Genomic DNA, 19,318 nt, shown 5'->3' on the forward strand with positions numbered 1-19,318 from the left:
ATACTGCTCTCGTTTTGTTACTCTTTTATTTCTTGGTCTTTTGGTTGTGTCTCATTTTATTAATTATATATATATATATATATATATATATATATATATATATATATATATATATCTATATCCTGCACTTACCTCCGTACCTCCATCTCTGTTCCTTGTCCCTCTAACCTACCCTAACGTGACAGCAAGAACCAGGTTAGAAATTTGACAGTTAATGTTAGGGAAGAGCACATTCATTATAATGCAATGACAGCTTTAGTTTGCCTGTACTCATTGAGTCAACACATTATGAGTTCACATAATCAAACTGAGCTTATGATATCCTGTCAGAAAATGTGGATTCTCCCCAACCACCTCTTACATTTATTTATATCACTCAAACTTGGTTTGGCCTATTTATTTCTATATATATAATTCAATATATTTTTGTAAGATTGTCAGTGGAAAAGGGGAGAGAGGAAAGGTGAAAGAGATGGAGAATGTACAAGAGCAGGACGAAACAGATGAGAAAATAGTAATATAGAGAACAGTGGCAAACAAAACAGTAACTGTCAAGCTGAGAATGAAAAACTTCCTGTTCACAATATAAATGTATGGAAATGGTCCGTTCTCCCTTTATTTTTTTGTTTAGAGTACCTTATTTTCTTTTCATCTTAATAATTAATTTGCTATAATTTGTAATTGATGACTTTGTGATATTAAAGTAATTTCTCTCAAAAATGTTTGTGCTTTTCTAGTCACTGTTTCCTCAATCCAAATACTCCTAAAATGTGGGGCTGCTAGGCTCACTAGGTGCTTAGCAACCCTAAAGCTCTGTTCCTAAATCGTCCTTGATGGTTACCACATTGTATCTGCCCCCTCCAGCCCCCCACCTCCCCCTAAGAATAACCATAGACACTCATTTTATTCTCATGAATTTATTTTCTGCATATTTCGTAGCATTATGACACAGAAAATGGAGCTGCAGGAAAACATCTCAACATCCTAAATCCTCTTTATTTAGAAATAAAAAACTTAAAACTCAGCAGAAAAAAACTACAAAATTTCAGTAGAAAAAAAATATGCGAATTTACAGCGAAAAAAGGGAGGAGAAAAAGAACAATGGATGGAGGAATATTTACAAAGTGGGTCGGGGGTTGGTCTGAGGGAGGAATAAGTAGATGTATGGAATACTAAATAAAATGAGGCAGCTTCTCCACTGATGTTAAAGGTGCAGTCAGTCATTTTTCCACCCAAAAAGTAGCAATCAATAAAAGTTCTATTTAATTATTTTTGCTTTGTTTTCTGTATAGTGCAACTCAAATAATCACACTGCTCTGTTGTCCCTGAAAGAACAAATTTATGCTCCATGGTGTGGGTCTCCCACACATGGAAGTGTCCATGTTTAAAGGTTTAGTACAAAATCTCACATTCACGTTTCATAGAGTAAGAAAAATCAGTGGAGAACATGAAAATCACTGATTGCACCTTTAATGCTGTGTAATCCAGAAACTTCTTGAGCATGGGGAGTGTTTGTAATTCCTCATTCTCCACTGTTTAGTTGTTTAGTTATGTTCTAAAACAACACATTCAACTCTGTCACCAGCTTCAGCACCGATTAGCACTTAATCTTTGCCCAGTAACCAAACACTAACATAGTCCAGTATTCCTGAGTTTCCAAACCTGCTTTAACACTATAGCTTCTGTCAAATTTTGGCAAAAGCTAATTTTTAAACCAAAAGTCAATAATGAAAAAATAACAAAACATTAGCAGAACATTACAATTCTCCACTCAGAGGGAAACCACTGAATTATAAAAATTAATTTTGGGCCTATTTAATTTGGATCTGTATGGAGAGAGATTAGTCTCGAAATACTTGATAAATGCATAAATGTTAAAAAATTTTACTCAAGTCACACGTTTCACTATTCACGAACGAATACATCCCAATCCCCGTGTCTCACAGCCTGCAGTACAAATAGTTAAATTCATAAATACACATTTTTGTTTTTCATATATGCATAATCATCATTTTATGTGAAAATAGACACATTTGTTTAAAATTACATTGCATATATTTGTAAAGTCACAGTCTTGAATTAATAAAATGTTGAATCTGCATTTGTGGATCCAGTCTAGGATCTGGATCGCCTATTTTCCCTGACGTATTTTTGTTAATTTCCTTTGGTGGGCTTTTGGATTTTGAGACTTTCCTTTCGCATTTCACTTGATCCACAGGCAAATGCAGCCTCATCCACACGTGGCCTGCAGGCAAACAACCACTAGGTGGCACTGTTGCCTTTCCCAGGGTTTCAGGACTGATACGTTGCTCAGGACCGCTGCAAAACTCTCTGTAAGCAGGACTGTGACTCCATTGGCTACTGTTATCGCGGGGTATCTCCCTCTGGCTGAGGGAGAGCAGCATATGTCTGTCTGAAACAAATCACCCATTTTAGGAATATCGAAGGCTATTGGGCTCTAAACATGTTAACAAATGCATGTTAACATATTATTAATATTTTGTGCGTTAACATGTAATATTTAGTCGCGTTAACGTGACCAAAAAGAATACATTTACATGCTTTTTAAAATCTCCGCCAACGGGAGGCCTCAAATCCAGGCATATTTACATATTCATAATAGGACTTTCATCACATTACGGCTGACAACAAAACATAAAGCCCATATGAAATCGATTAGTATGGTAGACCAGTGGGCTCAAACCATGTTGACATAGGCCCGTTAAAACGTAATTAAAATCAGTCGTAATATCATGACCAAAAAGGACACGTTTACACGCTTCAAATACAGGCATACTTACATATTTACAATGAAACATAAAGCCTTTGTGAACATAGCCCCTATGTTTCATTTTAATTATTCATTACATAGTGAGCAAAGTGCTGACCTATGGCTACATCGAACCCTACGTGAGCAGCGTGAAGACAGCAACACTAGCGAGCTGATCTCCAGAGCAACTGGAATAATACCTATAATAAACAGAAGCTTAAAACCTTAAAATCTGTAAACATGCATATAATTATCCATCCATCCATTATCTGTAACCGCTTATCCAATTTAGGGTCGCGGGGGGTCCAGAGCCTACCTGGAATCATCGGGCGCAAGGCGGGAATACACCCTGGAGGGGACGCCAGTCCTTGCATATAATTATATAACTTGTATAAAATATAACTTATTCCTCCCACAGTCCAAAAACACAGGTGGATTGGCGACTCAAAAGTGTCCGTAGGTGTGAGTGTGTGAGTGAATGTGTGTCTGTGTTGCCCTGTGAAGGACTGGCGCCCCCTCCAGGGTGTATTCCCGCCATGCGCCCAATGCTTCCAGGTAGGCTGGAACCCTGAACTGAATAAGCGGCTACAGATAATGAATGAATGAATGAATGTATCAACAATACTATGTATTTGGTACTTTAAGGCTTTATGTTTTTTCAATAACGCCATACACCAGTATGTGGCAGTAAAGCATAATGATTCACTAACATCATGATTCCCAACAGCAAAAATATCCAAATTTAAATATGCACTAACATGTAAATATTTTTGCGTGTTAACACGAAACCATATTCTGCGTGTCAACACTGAGCATCCAACATGTTCTGAGCCCAACGGCCTTCCATATCTTTGTTTCACCTTGAATATTCATAACATAGAGAGCTAAGCGCGGATCTATGGCTACATCAAGCCCTACGTGAACAGTGTTAAGACAGCAACACTAGCAAGATGATCCACACAGCAACCAAAAGTCACAATATAATTTCTGGCCTTTATTTAATTGCATAAAATGGCACTTTTTTTCTTGCAGTGGGGGGGGGGTTATACACCGTATAATACACTGTGTATATTAAATCATGAAACGAGTGTTATGCTTTAAAATAATATATGCTTTAGACTGTTCAACAATATAAATTTTATCTCAGTCTCAATTTTTTCTCAATTTTAATTATTTGGTACGTTAAGGCTATGTTGAATTCATGAACATCATGAATCCCATCAGAGAAAAAATCTGAATACACAAACTTGTGAATACACAAAAAAAAGTGTTAACATGCAAAACATATAAAGCATTAACATATACATATCCTGTGTGTTAACACGGTAAATATGTGTGGGTTTACACAAATTCTATGTGTTTTCAGGCCAACGGCCTTCGATATAGGAGACCCTAACCCTAACCAACCTGAAAAATACGGAACATACCGTGTCCTGTATCAATACGCAACACAGCTTTTAATGCCCAAATACAGGATGTTTTTTTTTTGACAAACCTAGTCTGCAGAAAAATTAGGGAAGTTCCACTGGATCTTAACGTTGTTAAATTTAGAGCACCTTCAAAAGTGATCCCTCACTCCTAACCATCTGTGATATGAAGCTAAATTCAGCAGCTTATTTGTCTGCATTTTGTTTGAAACTTTACACATTAATTGTTGCGCAATTGCTTCTCCATTTAATTGGCCTCACGTCCTAAAACCAAAGTGCCACCTAGCGGTAGCTTGTTTGCCTGCAGGCCACATTAGTGAATTGTGAAAGGAAAGTCTCAAAATCCAAAAACTGCAGAGAGGAAATTAACAAAAACTACATCACAGGACACAGGAGAGTGACTTGATCCACAAATGCAGATTCAACACTTTATAAATTAGAGACTATGACTTTACAAATATATGCAATGTAATTTTAAACATTTTCACATACAGTTACATTCATAAATACGTTTTACGCTTTCATATATATGAAAACCAAAAACATGCATTAATGAATGTAACTGTATTTGTACAAACTGCAGACTGTGAGACACAGATTGGTATATATTTATTTGTGAATAGCGAAATGTATTTGTGTAGTATTTTGAGACTACTCTCTACATCAATCTAGTGTTTTAGAGCAGAGTCAAACACAAACCTGAGCCATGTTGCGCTGTGGAGAAGAGCAGATGGAGAAGCTGAGAAGATGAAACCACAGGAAACGTAAACATCTGCACAGACATTTCACCGTTAATAAATAAAGAGGGAGAATAAATGAGAAACAGTGTTTACATACTCCTCCATCACAGAGACCCACCCATACACTTGCTCCGCCCATCTGCTCCTCCATAGCAACTGTTGCTAGGTTGGACATGCTTCACACCTCACTGGACAAATCCCATCCCACTCGCTTTACAGAACGTAACAACGTTGTCTTCGCCAATCAGATTGCTCTCAGTTATGTGAAGCCTATGGTGGAAATATTAAACTATCATTTGAAATGTCCCTCAGATAAACACCAGCAGAGTCTCAGTTCCCACAGATTAAACACGGACACCACACCTTGCTGGAAACTGGTTTTTAGATGTAAGAAAGTGATTTAAAGTTCTCATGGACTGAAGTTCTCATGGACTACTAACTATCATCACCAGTAGATTGACCAGAGGAGGATGGGTCACCCCTTGTGAGCCTTGGTTCCTCCCAAGGTTTCTTCCTCAGCTGGGGGAGTTTTTCCTTGCCACTGTCGCCCCTGGCTTGCTCACTTGAGGGTTTTACATTTGTCTTTACATTTCATGTCAAATCTTGTCTTACTGGAATTCTGTGAAGCTGCTTTGTGACAACATCAGTTGTGAAAAGCGCTATATAAATAAATTTGATTTGATTTGATTTGATTTAAAGGCTTTAATTTCTTACTGATTTTTAAATATTTTATATTTTGTGCTGCATGCATTTTCAGATTTTATGAATTGGTGAAAAATAAATTTCTTTTTAATGTTTTGAAAAATTAATATAATTTCTTATTTTTTCTTCTTTTATTTGTATTTTTAATTCTCTTGTTGGTTCCAAGTAAAACTCCGCTGCTGTCAACTCACTTTAAAAACATTCAAATAAAATTTAAGAGTATAAAATACAATCACAGATAAGTTTAAAAATCACAGGAAGGCAATAAATCAATGTTTTAAATTTTTTTGTGGATATGATAAGAACGACTGACCAATTATAGCAAATTGGACCCGAGTTCACACACTGGACAGCAGCGGTCTGTTCAGTACAAAAGAAGAGGGAGGGGCATGTTAAACACACAGGTATAATACAGTTATACATATTCATGGTTGTGGGTGGGGCTCACAAGGAGAAGGGCAGCCCCCCTTCTGGATCCTGGGAAACAAACAAAAAAACAAACGTATTACAAACTCATAAACCAGAAGATATCTCTGTGATAATATTCTAATGAGCTCAAGTTAATAATAATAACACTTACAGGAATAAATTATATAATAATAAATAGTATTAAGACTAAACTAAATTCTGAAAAGGGCATGTTTATGAAATGTCACAATAATTGTTTTTTAAACACAATGAAATAAGACCCAAGATGCCTTTAAAATATATGTAAATGAGCTCTGCACTGACTGGCTGCCTAGTTCTTTGCCTCATTCACAAAGCTGTCAGAGCTGAAACACAACTTATAACTTGATTGTGACTGGGTGGGGCTAAATTGTGGTGGTCTGGGAATGTGAATTATTTGGTTTTTGTGACATCACAAGAGAAATACTCTTAAAATTAGTTGATGGAGCAGTTGCAGAAAATGAATGAAAGTTTCCACAGCCTTGATTCCATATGTGAACGTTCCCACACCTCTGCACTGTGACGCTGGACTTTTAAAGCAGAGGAGGCAGGGTCTCTATGGTTGCCCTCAGGCTCTGCCTCCCACTCCCTCTTCCCGGTCCCAGACCCTAGCAGCCGACTCAGGGGTCCTGCACAAACAAACACACAAAAACAAACAAACAAACATGTGTTGAAGGGTATGTGTGTATGTGGCCTGTTTAATTTAACAATAATATAACACAAAACTGTGGTGTATTCTGCAAATGCAACAGTTCATTATTTGTTTTTTAAATCAGCAAATAAACCGATTTAAATTTGTGTAATAAAGCCACCCCCAATTTCCTGTCCTTGATCAACCCCTTAAACTCACCTTAAAAGTCCCCTTAAATTTCCTTAAATGTGTCTTAGTTGTCACTCTACCCTTTAGACCTTAAATTTTATATAAACTTTTAAAAAAAAAGAGACAGAAGCTAGCTGTGAGTACCTGGGTGATGAGGAACAGCAAACCTGTGTCCATAAGAGGATGGTAGCTTGGGTAAAGCAAGGTGACCTGAGAGGGACACAGCAGAAAAAACATTCCCTTTCATTTTAAAGGAACTATCAGGTATTTTCTCAAGTGAGCTAATGAAAAAAATTGCTGACACCTAGTGGCCTGGACGTAGATGTAATTTAATTTTTATTTTTTACTTTTTTCTATAATGTCACATTTCTTGCTACATTTTGGTGTAAAATGACTTGAGTGCAGTCTATAAATTAACACTAAATTAAATGAGAGTGTGTTTGTGTGTGTGTGTAACAAGTGTATGAACACTGGAGCACTGCTTGGTTCCACTTGGTCCTGGCAGTACTTCTAGGCTCCCAGTGCTCTGCTCTTTCCTGACCCCTACAGTACACACAGTATTTACAACCTCTTGTCTTTCCTCTGAACAGACTTGTAAACAGGTTTATTTTTGCATCTGGTTGCTGTGATGGAAGGTGAGTTTCTGAGGCACCGCTGAGGCATGTATCTCTGAGTTAAAACTCTCTGCGCTCAGACTAGGATGAGCCTCAGGATGAGACACAGCTGAGACAATGTTCCCAAATTAATAAAGGTAACTCACTGTGAGCCATGAAGTTGCTTCTGCGTCGCTTTCCAGGAGAGCGCACAGTCCCACTAATCACATTCATATTCACAGTCAAATCCTCCACGTGGTTCGAGGGCACAGTGGCGAGAAGGCCTGAAGGACAGGGCGGAGAAAAAACAGAGGAGATTTAAAATCCACTTCACTAACTCCAGAGCTGGAGATGATGAACTAAGAGAATCTTTTGTGGAAGAGAATCTGTTCGATTCACGAATACACAATTAGTAAACAGCGCCTGATTTTACCGCAGGCATTGTTGTAGTTTTTAAAGTCAGAGGTTCCTATTAGAGACAGGGTTTGCAATGTCACTGGCTCCATTTCACAGAGGACAAGCTAAAAGTAAGCCAAGCTTGATGCAGTGGAAAAGCACCAAAAGTTGACAGCGCTGAGACTTCACTCTGATCTGACTCTCTCTGTGCTAAATGTCTCAGTTCTCCGTTCTTCAGGTTCTACAGGCAGTGACCATTCGGTGACCAACTGCAGACCACATCCACTGATACTGAGAGTAAAAAGTTAATAAAGTGACCCTGTCCTTCTCACGTTAGACACAGCCTGTGGGTCAGGATCACAAAAGCACTCCATAATCCCTCTGTACTGCAGTACACAAGTTCTTAAATGACTGAATCTAGAGCTTAACAGTACATTACATTTAATTCACTATAGTGGGAGTAAGGAGATGTTTGTGTTTCAGACAGAGACTGACACACTGTGTGAAGTCAGCGTTTCAGAAAAGATTGTTTTCCTCATCCACACGAGAACAGAGACAACAGTTTTTTTTTAACAAGCATTTTCTAAACCCCCATTTTCAGTCAGTGACCTATAGCGCAGTGTTCATGTGGACAGGAGGAAAAACACAGATGAAAACCTCTGTTTTTAAAAATAAACTGATATGTGTGGACAGGGCATTAGGGAATCCAGCTCAGACGGAGCGGGCTGAGGGAAGTGGTATATATAGAAAGTGAGATGGTGATTGTAAACATGTCTCACTGAGGCCACGGTAACGAGACAGCTGCTGATAGATCTGCCTCATGCGCTCGATGTTGAGTCTGCTGGCCTCTGCATGGTTGACCATGGGTTTCGGGTAATCCACCCCCACCACACACTTGGCCGCCCTCTGCACCTCCTCCGGGGCGTTCCAGGGGTCGTAGATAAACTTGGCTGGGAATTCTCTGAGCACAGGTAAATAACGTCTGGAAGCACAGGGAGAGATTAAACCGCAGCGCCTCATCACAACGGCCTGGGGCTGGACCCTCACACACACACACACAAAACAGTATTCTACACAAACACAAACACAACTCAGTTAATATACACACAGCATACAATATTATCTCGCTTGTGCCCTGTTCTTCAAAGGTAAGGACACCGACAAAACCCCCATATGGTGGGGTCCTGACCACTGAAAAACAGTTAAAGGGTAGATTCTCTAAGAGCTATATCCCTGCAGTCCTCAGGTATGTTCCCGCCGGTGTTTGTGAGGTGTGTGTACCCTCATGTGTGTGTTCCGTACCTGATGAAGTCTCCGTTGGGGTCGATCCTTCGTCCAAAGCCAACAGGACAGTAGCAGTGGAAGAACTGCTGAAAGAATGAACTGCAGGAGTGACACATCCAGCTCCCGGCATTTATACTCCAGTCAGCATCCAATAGGAGCTCCTCAAACACCTGTAAACCCAAACACACACACACACACACACACACACACACAAACAAATAAACAAACAAATATCCAGAAACTGTTACTACTGGAGTCTGGTCCCGTATCTTCTCCATGTTTAGATTATTATCTATTTCGTTCTCTGTTTCTCTCTCACACACTATATCAGTCTGTCTTTCTCCCACTCACTGTTTTTATTCTTCCTTTCTCTTTTTCTGTCTGTCTCTCTCTCTCCCTCTCTCTTTCTCCCCATCTTCTGTCTCCATCCACCTCCTTGTTTGTCTGTCTCTCACACACACACCCACACACACACTGACCTTCATGCCTTCCTCCCAGCTGATCCACAGGTCTCCACGGGTGAGGAAGCAGGCCACAGCGTGTCGGGACAGGTGGTGTATCCAGCCCTCCTGCTTCAGCTGGGTCATGATGGCGTCGATCCAGGGAAAACCTGTCCGAGCCTCGGCCCACTTGGCCAGAGCTTCAGGGTTCCGCTCCCAGGGAATCTTCAGACAGATCTGGTTCCCCTCCATCCTGTCGAAACGTGGATTATTGGTGGCAGCCGTGTAGAAGAACTCCCTCCACAGCAGCTTATCATACAGCGAGATGGATGGGGTTCCATTCTGCTTCACCTGCAGTGAAGGAACAGTTTGTGTGACACAGTCAGAGAAAACGTGTTGGATCTCTCCCATACAGCTCTGAAAGAAAACTATTTGTTTTTCTGACCCGTCTGTAGAGCTCCGTGATTTTGGAGTAGTAAAGTCTGCAAGACAAACAGCCAAACCTCAGATACGGGCTCAGCCCAAGTGGACTGGCCAGCAGGTGCCTGGAGTTTGGCTTCGGACGCTCGAAATGCTCCTGCCAGACCTGCAGGAGTCAGCACATGAGATATGTGCAGATATTCAGACAAACATACTGACAGGTTTTTGTGGCACTGCTGTTGTTAGCTCTGTGCTAAGACACATTTGTTAATATCTATAGATATTACCACATCACAGATCAACACTTTTCACTTCACATGAAAAAATCAGGAGAACTTTAGAAAGACTGCAGACTAAATAAACACCACAGGAGGATTACAAATGAGAGAATGAGCCTACAGAAGTTCTACAAGAAACGAGCTCTACAAGAAAAAGTACCACCAACTGAGCTGTAAATGATATGAGGAGTTTTCACGGAAGCCTGAAGCAAATTCAGACTCTAAACCTGTCCTGGCTGATCTGCCTGTGGCTTTGATGTGAACAGGTGCACTACTACAGGTGTGTGTTATTGTGTACCGTAGACAGGTCAGACTCCAGGTGTCGTTTGATTCGAGCCAAAGCCTCTGACTCTCCCCCGGGCCACACGGCTGGAGCCAGCCCCTCTGTATCAAACCCTGATAAACACGTTTTATTTTATTACAATGTAGAGCACAAAGTGCACTTCATTGTTACCGTCCACATTCATGAGTAAAATGAGCATTGTGTAGAAAATGTGTTCATGTGTGAGTACACTCTCTACGGAGTACACACTTCTGCATTTAATAACGCACAATTTCGGCATTAAATATTTAATATAAAAAAAGTTAGCCTGTTTAAAAGTTATGGATCATTGTGAATTTCATGTTTAATTTAATTTGTCCAGGGACGATTGTGTGGTTTCCTCACCCAGTTCCTCCAGAGCGGGAACGCCGTATTTCTCCTGATGATCATCTGAGATCGGAGTGACGCAGCCCTCCATAAGCTCCAGAGAGAGCGCCTCCAGTGGTGCTGGGGGGCCATCCATACTACCCACCAGAGTCTGGAAACGCTTATAGGTCAGAGGAGGTTGAGCCCCATTCAGTTCTATTATCCTAAGAGAAAAGGCAGGAAAGACTGTGTTCACTGCTATGATGTGTGTGTGTGTGTGTGTGTGTGTGTGTGTGTGTTCCTTACTTGTCCAGATCATAGAGTGTGTGTGAAATTTTGACGATGACCTCTACCCTGGCCTCTGATGCCAGTTTCTTGATCGCTGCATCACGCTCTTTTCCAAATGGCTCTGAATCACATTCAAATGTCAGACGATTGATCTTCCATTCCTGTAGGGGGCAGCATTTCAGTACTACACTCACAGGTGTGTATTAAACAGGTGTGTATTTGATGGGTGTGAATTGTACAGCAGTAAGTACAAATGTGTGTTACACAGGTGAGTTTTCAAGGTATATTTAGTTGTGTGCTGTGCAGTTGTATGTTGTACATGAGTGTTATTAAGTTGTGTGTTGTACAGGTGTGTTATTTGGGTGTGTTGCACAGGTTTATTATTTAGTTGTGTGTTGTACAGGTGTGTTGAACAGGTGTATTATTTAGTTGTGCATTGTACAGGTGTGTGTTGTACAGGTGTATTATTTAGTTGTGTGTTGTACAGGTGTATTATTTAGTTGTGTGTTGTACTGGTATATCATTTATTTGTGTGTTGTACAGGTGTGAGTTGTACTGGTGTGTTATTTGTGTTGTACAGGTGTGAGTTGTACTGGTGTGTTATTTGTGTTGTACAGGTGTGTGTTGTACAGTTGTATTATTTATTTGTGTGTTGTACAGGTGTGTATTGTAATGGTGTATTATTTATTTGTGTGTTGTACAGGTGTGAGTTGTACTGGTGTGGTATTTATTTGTGTGTTGTACAGGTGTGAGTTGTACTGGTGTGTTATTTGTGTTGGACAGGTGTGTGTTGTACAGTTGTATTATTTATTTGTGTGTTGTACAGGTGTGAGTTGTACTGGTGTGGTATTTATTTGTGTGTTGTACAGGTGTGAGTTGTACTGGTGTGTTATTTATTTGTGTGTTGTACTGGTGTGAGTTGTACAGTTGTATTATTTATTTGTGTGTTGTACAGATGTGTGGTGTACTGGTGTATTATGTATTTGTGTGTTGTACTGGTGTATTATTTATTTGTGTGTTGTACAGGTGTGAGTTGTACTGGTGTGTTATTTTTGTGTTGTACAGGTGTGAGTTGTACAGTTGTATTATTTATTTGTGTGTTGTACAGGTGTGTGCTGTACTGGTGTGTTATTTATTTGTGGGTTGTACAGGTGTGAGTTGTACTGGTGTGTTATTTATTTGTGTGTTGTACTGGTGTGTTAATTATTTGTGTGTTGTACTGGTGTAAGTTGTACAGTTGTATTATTTATTTGTGTGTTGTACAGGTGTGAGTTGTACTGGTGTATTATTTGTGTGTTGTACTGGTGTGTTATTTATTTGTGAGTTGTACAGGTGTGTGTTGTACTGGTGTATTATTTATTTGTGTGTTGTACCGGTGTGAGTTGTACTGGTGTATTATTTATTTGTGTGTTGTACTGGTGTGTTATTTATTTGTGTTGTACTGGTGTATCATTTATTTGTGTGTTATTTAGGTGTGTTGCACAGGTTTATTATTTAGTTGTGTGTTGTACAGGTGTGTTAAACATGTGTATTATTTATTTGTGTGTTGTACAGTTGTATTATTTATTTGTGTGTTGTACATGTGTATTATTTAGTTGTGTATTGTACAGGTGTGTTGTTTAGTTCTGTGGTGTACAGGTGCATAATTTAGTTGCGTATTGTACAGGTGTACTATTTAGTTGTGTGTTGTACTGGTGTATTATTTATTTATTTATTTGTAGGTTGTACAAGTGTGTTATTTAATTGTGTGTTGTATAGGTGTGTCATTTAGTTGTGTGTTGTACAGGCATAGCATTGAGTTGTGTGTTGTACAGGCGTAGCATTTAGTTGTGTGTTGTACAGGCATAGCATTGAGTTGTGTGTTGTACAGGCGTAGCATTTAGTTGTGTGATGTACTGGTGTGTCATTTAGAAGTGTGATGTACAAGTGTATGATTTAGTTGTGTGTTGTACATGTGCATTATTTAGATGTGTGTTTTACAGGTGTATTATTTAGTTGTGTTGCACAACTGTGAATTGTACAGGTATATTATTTAGTTGTGTGTTGTACAGTTGTATTATTTGGGTGTGTTGTACAGGTGTAAGTTGTACCCGTGTGTTATTTAGTCGTATGTTGTGCAGTTGTATGTTGTATATGTGTGGCATTCAGTTTTGTGTCATACAGGTGTGCTATTTAGTTGTGTGCTGTGCAGATGTATTGTTTAGTTGTGTATTCCACAGGTGTGTGTTGTACAGGGATATCATTTAGATGTGTGTTGTACCAGTGTGTCATTTAGTTGTGTGTTGTGCAGGCGTATTTCTTTGGTTACATTACACCTAACCTATGTTTGAACTGGCTACAGGTGTGTTATTTAGTGTGTGGTGAATAGGTGTGTGTACCTTAAACAGTCTTGGGAATATGTTAGCTGGCTGGCCACGGATAACGAATAGACGAGAGTTTAATTCACGGAGACGAGAGTCTAAATCTTCCAAACTCTGCAGTAGGAATCTGCACGCGCGCACACACACACACACACACACACACACACACACACACAGGGGAAGTATTAGACTGTGACTTGTCTTGAATGTGCAGTATGTTGGTATAACTCTGTGGTAATGTGTGGTATATCGCCTGAACTGAATAAAGGTCACCAGTACAAACTGCAATCCCACACTCAAACATGAGGGGGAGCTGAGAGGAAAACTGGCCACTGCAGTATTATTCAGTCCTGACCAAAGAACCAAACCGGAAATTGGTATTTCTAGAAATCACACCTTCTGCTTACAACCAAAACTTAAGAAATTCAGGCATTAGCGAAATAAACTGTGTTTAAAAACAACATGAGTCTGTTTTCTGTTCTATAAAGGTTCAAGAAGAAATAAAGATTTTTACTCCCAAACAAATTATTAGGACCTATTGAGCCATTATCCCCGGTGTATTCTCTTTCTCTGTCTTCCTCCCTCACTCACACACACACACACCTTACTAGCCAAGAAAGGGCTCTTAGAAAGAGTATACATGTGCTAGTGATCAGAAGTCCAGACCAGGGGTTATTAGGCTGTGGAACAGCAACTGTGTGCGAGTGTGTGTGCTGACCTTCCCTCACTGTAAGCGAGAGCCCTTAATCTTCTGCACGAGCACAAATGCGCGCACACACACACACACACACACACACACACACACACAGCAAGTCACAAGCTGACTTCAACAGTTATACAAGTTTGTCCCACATACGCAGTGTGCATGGCCTACATATCCCACCTCTGACTCTGTGTGTGTGTGTGTATTGTTATGTTTAGACAATGGTCTGGACAGTTACTTCCCCAAAAAAACAAATGCTACAAGCTGGTAGGCCGAAATACTGCAACTTTTTAAACAGAAGCACGCACCACTGATAAAACATTTACTGCAAGACAAACCCACTCAACCCAGTGGGCACACAACATTGATGTGAGGTCTTTTTTTGGTTGGATTCTCGTTATCATGTCACATAATCCAAATTCAACCAATTTTCAACATTAAAAACCTATGCAAACATTTGGTTGTAAATATGACATCGACATTACGAGAGAGAGAGAAAAAAAAAAAAAGCTCAATTTATAGACATTGAGACGCCTGGTTCCATTCACCAACACTGGAAAAAAATATGAAACCACAAGTTTTCTATAATCAACCAGTTACATCACTGCCCATCACTTTGTTTACTTATCAAACAGTTGATTAAGTGGTAAATACTGAAAGACGGATGGAATTCACCTTTAAAGGAAGAAAGTGAAATTCTTCTTAAACTCTCAATTTACCATATTAAACTGAGATCACTAACTCTCCACTAAATCAAACATTATATAGCCCATTACACTCACTTCCTACCATAATAATTATTGGATTTTTTATACATATGTTTCTGTTATTTTTAACAGCTCTTTTCGCCTCAGAATGTTCCCCACCGGATTTAGCTCGGTGTTCCCGCCGAAAGTAGGTCATCACCATGGAGACTGTGACGCACTGCGGTGGGAGCGCGCATTGACATACTCACCCACGATCGCTTAAAACACAAATACCGCCGTTTATACACGAATATAAACTCTTATTTTCACCTTCAAATGAATCAATTTGCAGTTTAACTCTCTTTACGAACGCTTACTTTACTAAAGTTCACTTTTACTCGCTATATTCATAATGGCATTTACAAACTAAACCACCTTTAACTTTCAAAACATTTATTCTGAAAGGACAAAATTCAGAAAATATTTCGACTATGTTGACCTTATTTAATATCTTTTATGTCTTCAATAAACATCTAAATTTACCATTTTTTAAAATGTAATTTCCTTTTTTAATGTTTTTATTAATAAATTGTTTTCTATACTTTATAAAGTGGAATTCCCTTATTTTCAATAATTTCTGCATAATTCAGTAGGTTTGCTAAAACGCAATATAAAGCCAGCGTGAAACACTCTAAAAAAGTTCATTATATAGTTTGGAAAATTTGATATGTGTTTAAAACATATCTATGTTCAGGGAAGCTCACGCCACATACAGAGCAAAAGAAAAAAAACTATTTCCATTCACAGAGCCTACGTAGAGGTTATATTTAACTGCTATCTGCAGGGGTATCTGTCCCGTAATGAGTTTAATTTCTATACAAAGGTGTACCCCAGGTGTGGAGACAGGTGTACACCTGTCTGCCCTCCAGCCAATTACCTGCCTTTATCCTGTTAAACAATCAGAACTGAGTATTTAGATTAAGAGCAGCCCATTCATGGTCTGACCAGCTGCTTCTGAAATGAGCTCAGACTAACCACCATCTGTGAATGAGTCTGAATTTATTAAAAAAAAAAAAGAAACACCAGAAGTTTCTTTTGTGTCTATTTAATTCCTAGAGCAAGCCTTCAGCTTCACATTAAATAATTTTTTTATCTCCAAGCTTGGAAATCAAGTAAAATTTCCAAAAAACAAAAAAAGAATAACTTACTTACTGGCCATTTGAACTGGGAATGAAACGAAACAAAAGGAGGCCTCTGACTTTTGAACAGTGTTGTATGTTTATATCACAGCTGTGTATTTTTGTATTTTTGAGAGGTGCTTAAGTAATTTTTTTTTGTTCAAAACCAGAATTTAGGAACATTTTTCCAGTTTTACAATCCTCCAAAATTGGGAAGGATGGCATGTGTGTGGATGATGTGTGTAAGGTGTCAGAGAAAAACCCATGATACACTCATACCAAGACCTCTGTACACACTCGCATTGTGGGGACACACTCCTCACAGCAAATCAATACATTTTAAGCTGAAAACAGGTTAGAGTTAGGTTTCTGGTTAAGGTTAGACTGGTTGTACTGGTTGAATAAGGTAAAAGATAATTTCCATTAAATTAATGAAAGTCCAATTAATGTCTCCACAGCACATGAAAACAAATCTGTGTGTGTGTGTGATGTGCTGGTTGTATACTGCGTCACTGAGAGATGAGTGAGTGTAAGTGAAAGTTCATTCTATACTGGGGGGAAAAATGCATTAAAATTAACATAACACACGGTGGAGCAGCAGGTAGTGTCGCAGTCACACAGCTCCAGGGGCCTGGAGGTTGTGGATTCGATTCCCACTCCGGGTGACTGTGTGTGAGGAGTTGGTGTGTTCTCCCCTTGTCCGCGTGGGTTTCCTCCAGGGGCTCCGGTTTCTTCCCACAGTCCAAAAACACACGTTGGTAGGTGGATTGGCAACTCAAAAGTGTCTGTAGGTGTATGTGTGTGTGTCTGTGTTGCCCTGTGAAGGACTGGCGCCCCCTCCAGGGTGTATTCCCGCCTTGCGCCCAATGATTCCAGGTAGGCTCTGGGCCCACCCCAACCCTGAACTGGATAAGTGGTTACAGATAATGAATGAATGAAATAAAAAATTAATTTCTGTGCAGTGTTTTCATCTTAGTTTACACTGTGCGGAAATATCTGACTCTGAGAAGTTTTTAATAGAGTTCATACAATATACACTCTTCATCCTTTTCATACAAAATCAAAAATTGAAATAAACAACTTATAATTGACTGAACTGATTCTTACTGACTGATTTTAGTCATGATTTATTCTGATTGATTCCAATTCTAATTCTGATTTGAATTCTGGTTGAATTACATTTAGTTACTGCCTGATTCTTGTGGTTCTGACAGATCTGATTCTAAATATACTTCTAATCAGTTCTGCAGCCCTCACCTCCACCTGTTGACCCCAAGGTTGGAGGACCCGGCAAACCAAGGGTCGAGGAAATAGACACAGCGCAGCGTCTGAGCTCCCCGAGCTGCTTCCAGCAGAGCCGGGTTATCATGCAGTCGCAGACCCTTCCGGAACCAGTGGACAGAGTTCACCATCTTCACATAGAAGACTAAAGACATACATTTTATAAATACACACAAACTACAGTTTACTAAAGCAGTGTTATAGAGCACTACAGGCGTGTTATACAGAGGAGAACACTGAGGAGGAATTGAAAGGAGTAACATCATTTCTAAAAACAATTTTACAGTTTCATATAGAACAAAAATATGCATTACAATAATATTACATGTTATTTACAGATCACCCCATTTAAGTGTTTTTGGTATTTTTATTATTATTATTATTATTATTATTTGTAGAAGTAATAATAGTATGACCTCTGCATATACAGTTAAAGATCTGTAATATAAAAGTTAAACCGTTTAAACTGTTAAACTGACACTGTACATTTTGGTTTATTAAAGTTCCAAATATATTTAGTAGGTAATTTCTTTGTAGAGAATTTGGTCAACGTTTATATGCACAGACCAAATCTATTTAAAATTTAAAAACAGATCTTATTAAGATAAGTATCATACAAATATAATACATTTTGTTGTTTAACCTTTTATGGACCGAAGCCCCCGGAATGGGGTCAGTTTTACCACAATTATATAACATTGTGATGGTTTACATTGCTCGGTCCTGCAAAACAAAGCACTTTGAGTAAAAATAATAACTCACCCTCAGCGCACATACAACAGAGCTATGGTTTAATTGAGTCCCGGAGATCAAATCATTTCAGGGATATTTTCATGTTCTTAGTCCTCACACTTTCTCAGATTATTGATCATTCAACCAGGCCACAATCAGACTGTTTCATAACACTCCGCGCTTCTGCGCATGCTCTGGGCACACACCTTACAGATCTACACAAACTAGATTTCAGCCCTCACTCTGTTTACATGATATCTGATATTATAGTTCCTCAGTGTGTCACTCATATAAATTTAATTTATATTTTTAAAGTTTATAAGTAAGTTTCAGACAGAGGAAATTATTTAAAATCTCACCATGGACCTACAGATCCCCGCTCTAGTATTCTACATCTACACAGTCCGTGTTTCGGGCGTTGACGTCACGCTGCGCCCATCCTACACCTGATAGGCTGACCCGACCGTGACGTGAGCATACCCGACTCACGTTTATGTGGCATGGACGCACGGATTTTTAGACAATGTTTTGCTCGGTTTTAAAGAGTGAAAATGTTTGGGTGCGTTTTAAGCACTGTTTCCCTGCCTCTGTTTTATACTCAGTCGCGATATTTGCCCCAAAACAGCCACCTTTCTGCAGCCCCAAGCCCTGCCTCTTTAAGAAAGTTTCTTTCTGATTGGCTGCTGCCTCAGAGACCCGGATGAGCACGGGGAACTGCGGAAGGGCTCCGTAGGGCGCCATTTTGGATCTCGGCGTTCTTATTGCAGTAAAAATATAGACTTTTGTAGGAAACTGGTTTAAAACGACGTTGAAGGTTCTAGGATCAACACTTGAGTGAAACACTACAATAGTAAACCAATATTTATGTGTTCGTAGCGTCTTTATTTTAATAAATAAGACATATCTACAAGATTTCCACAGACTTTTATAAGGAATACTGCAGAAATATTATAGTTTACAGTACAACAGAAATACAAAAATATTATTCTGAAGATTAATATTATTTTACGGCTTCATAAGTAAATATTACAGCGGCTTGCAGTTAAGTGCAGCATTCCATAAGACATGATTTCAGTGTACAAAAACACCCAAAGCACACAGTGTCCGGGGAGAAGTTCTTTTTTATTTATTATTTATTTTTACAC

The 19,318-nt window shown here is 39.2% G+C and overlaps 1 protein-coding gene across 4 annotated transcripts; it reads right to left on the minus strand.

Moving 5' to 3' along the window:
• Positions 1 to 914: 914 nt before the first annotated feature.
• On the minus strand, positions 915 to 18,610 carry cry3b (cryptochrome circadian regulator 3b). Of its 4 annotated transcripts, none has more exons than XM_066671967.1 (14): positions 18,533 to 18,610; positions 17,418 to 17,586; positions 13,612 to 13,720; positions 11,252 to 11,394; positions 10,985 to 11,169; positions 10,616 to 10,713; positions 10,065 to 10,205; positions 9,659 to 9,970; positions 9,198 to 9,349; positions 8,675 to 8,877; positions 7,667 to 7,783; positions 7,051 to 7,116; positions 6,597 to 6,715; positions 915 to 6,116 (listed from the first exon to the last, which is right to left on the minus strand). In XM_066671967.1, exons 2-14 carry the CDS (start codon positions 17,570 to 17,572, stop codon positions 6,084 to 6,086), a joined length of 1,833 nt encoding a protein of 610 aa, XP_066528064.1. In that variant the 5' UTR covers positions 17,573 to 17,586; positions 18,533 to 18,610; the 3' UTR covers positions 915 to 6,083. The 4 variants fall into 4 exon arrangements, 3 of the variants coding, with proteins under 3 accessions (XP_066528064.1, XP_066528062.1, XP_066528065.1); XM_066671965.1 differs by lacking the exon at positions 18,533 to 18,610 and adding an exon at positions 18,204 to 18,346; XR_010802676.1 differs by lacking the exons at positions 915 to 6,116; positions 18,533 to 18,610 and adding an exon at positions 18,204 to 18,346 and having other exon boundaries at positions 6,642 to 6,715; positions 8,675 to 8,965.
• Between the last annotated feature and the right edge of the window lie 708 nt (positions 18,611 to 19,318).

Source organism: Hoplias malabaricus, chromosome 5 (genome assembly GCF_029633855.1).
Source record: "Hoplias malabaricus isolate fHopMal1 chromosome 5, fHopMal1.hap1, whole genome shotgun sequence".
Taxonomy (NCBI): Eukaryota; Metazoa; Chordata; class Actinopteri; order Characiformes; family Erythrinidae; genus Hoplias; species Hoplias malabaricus.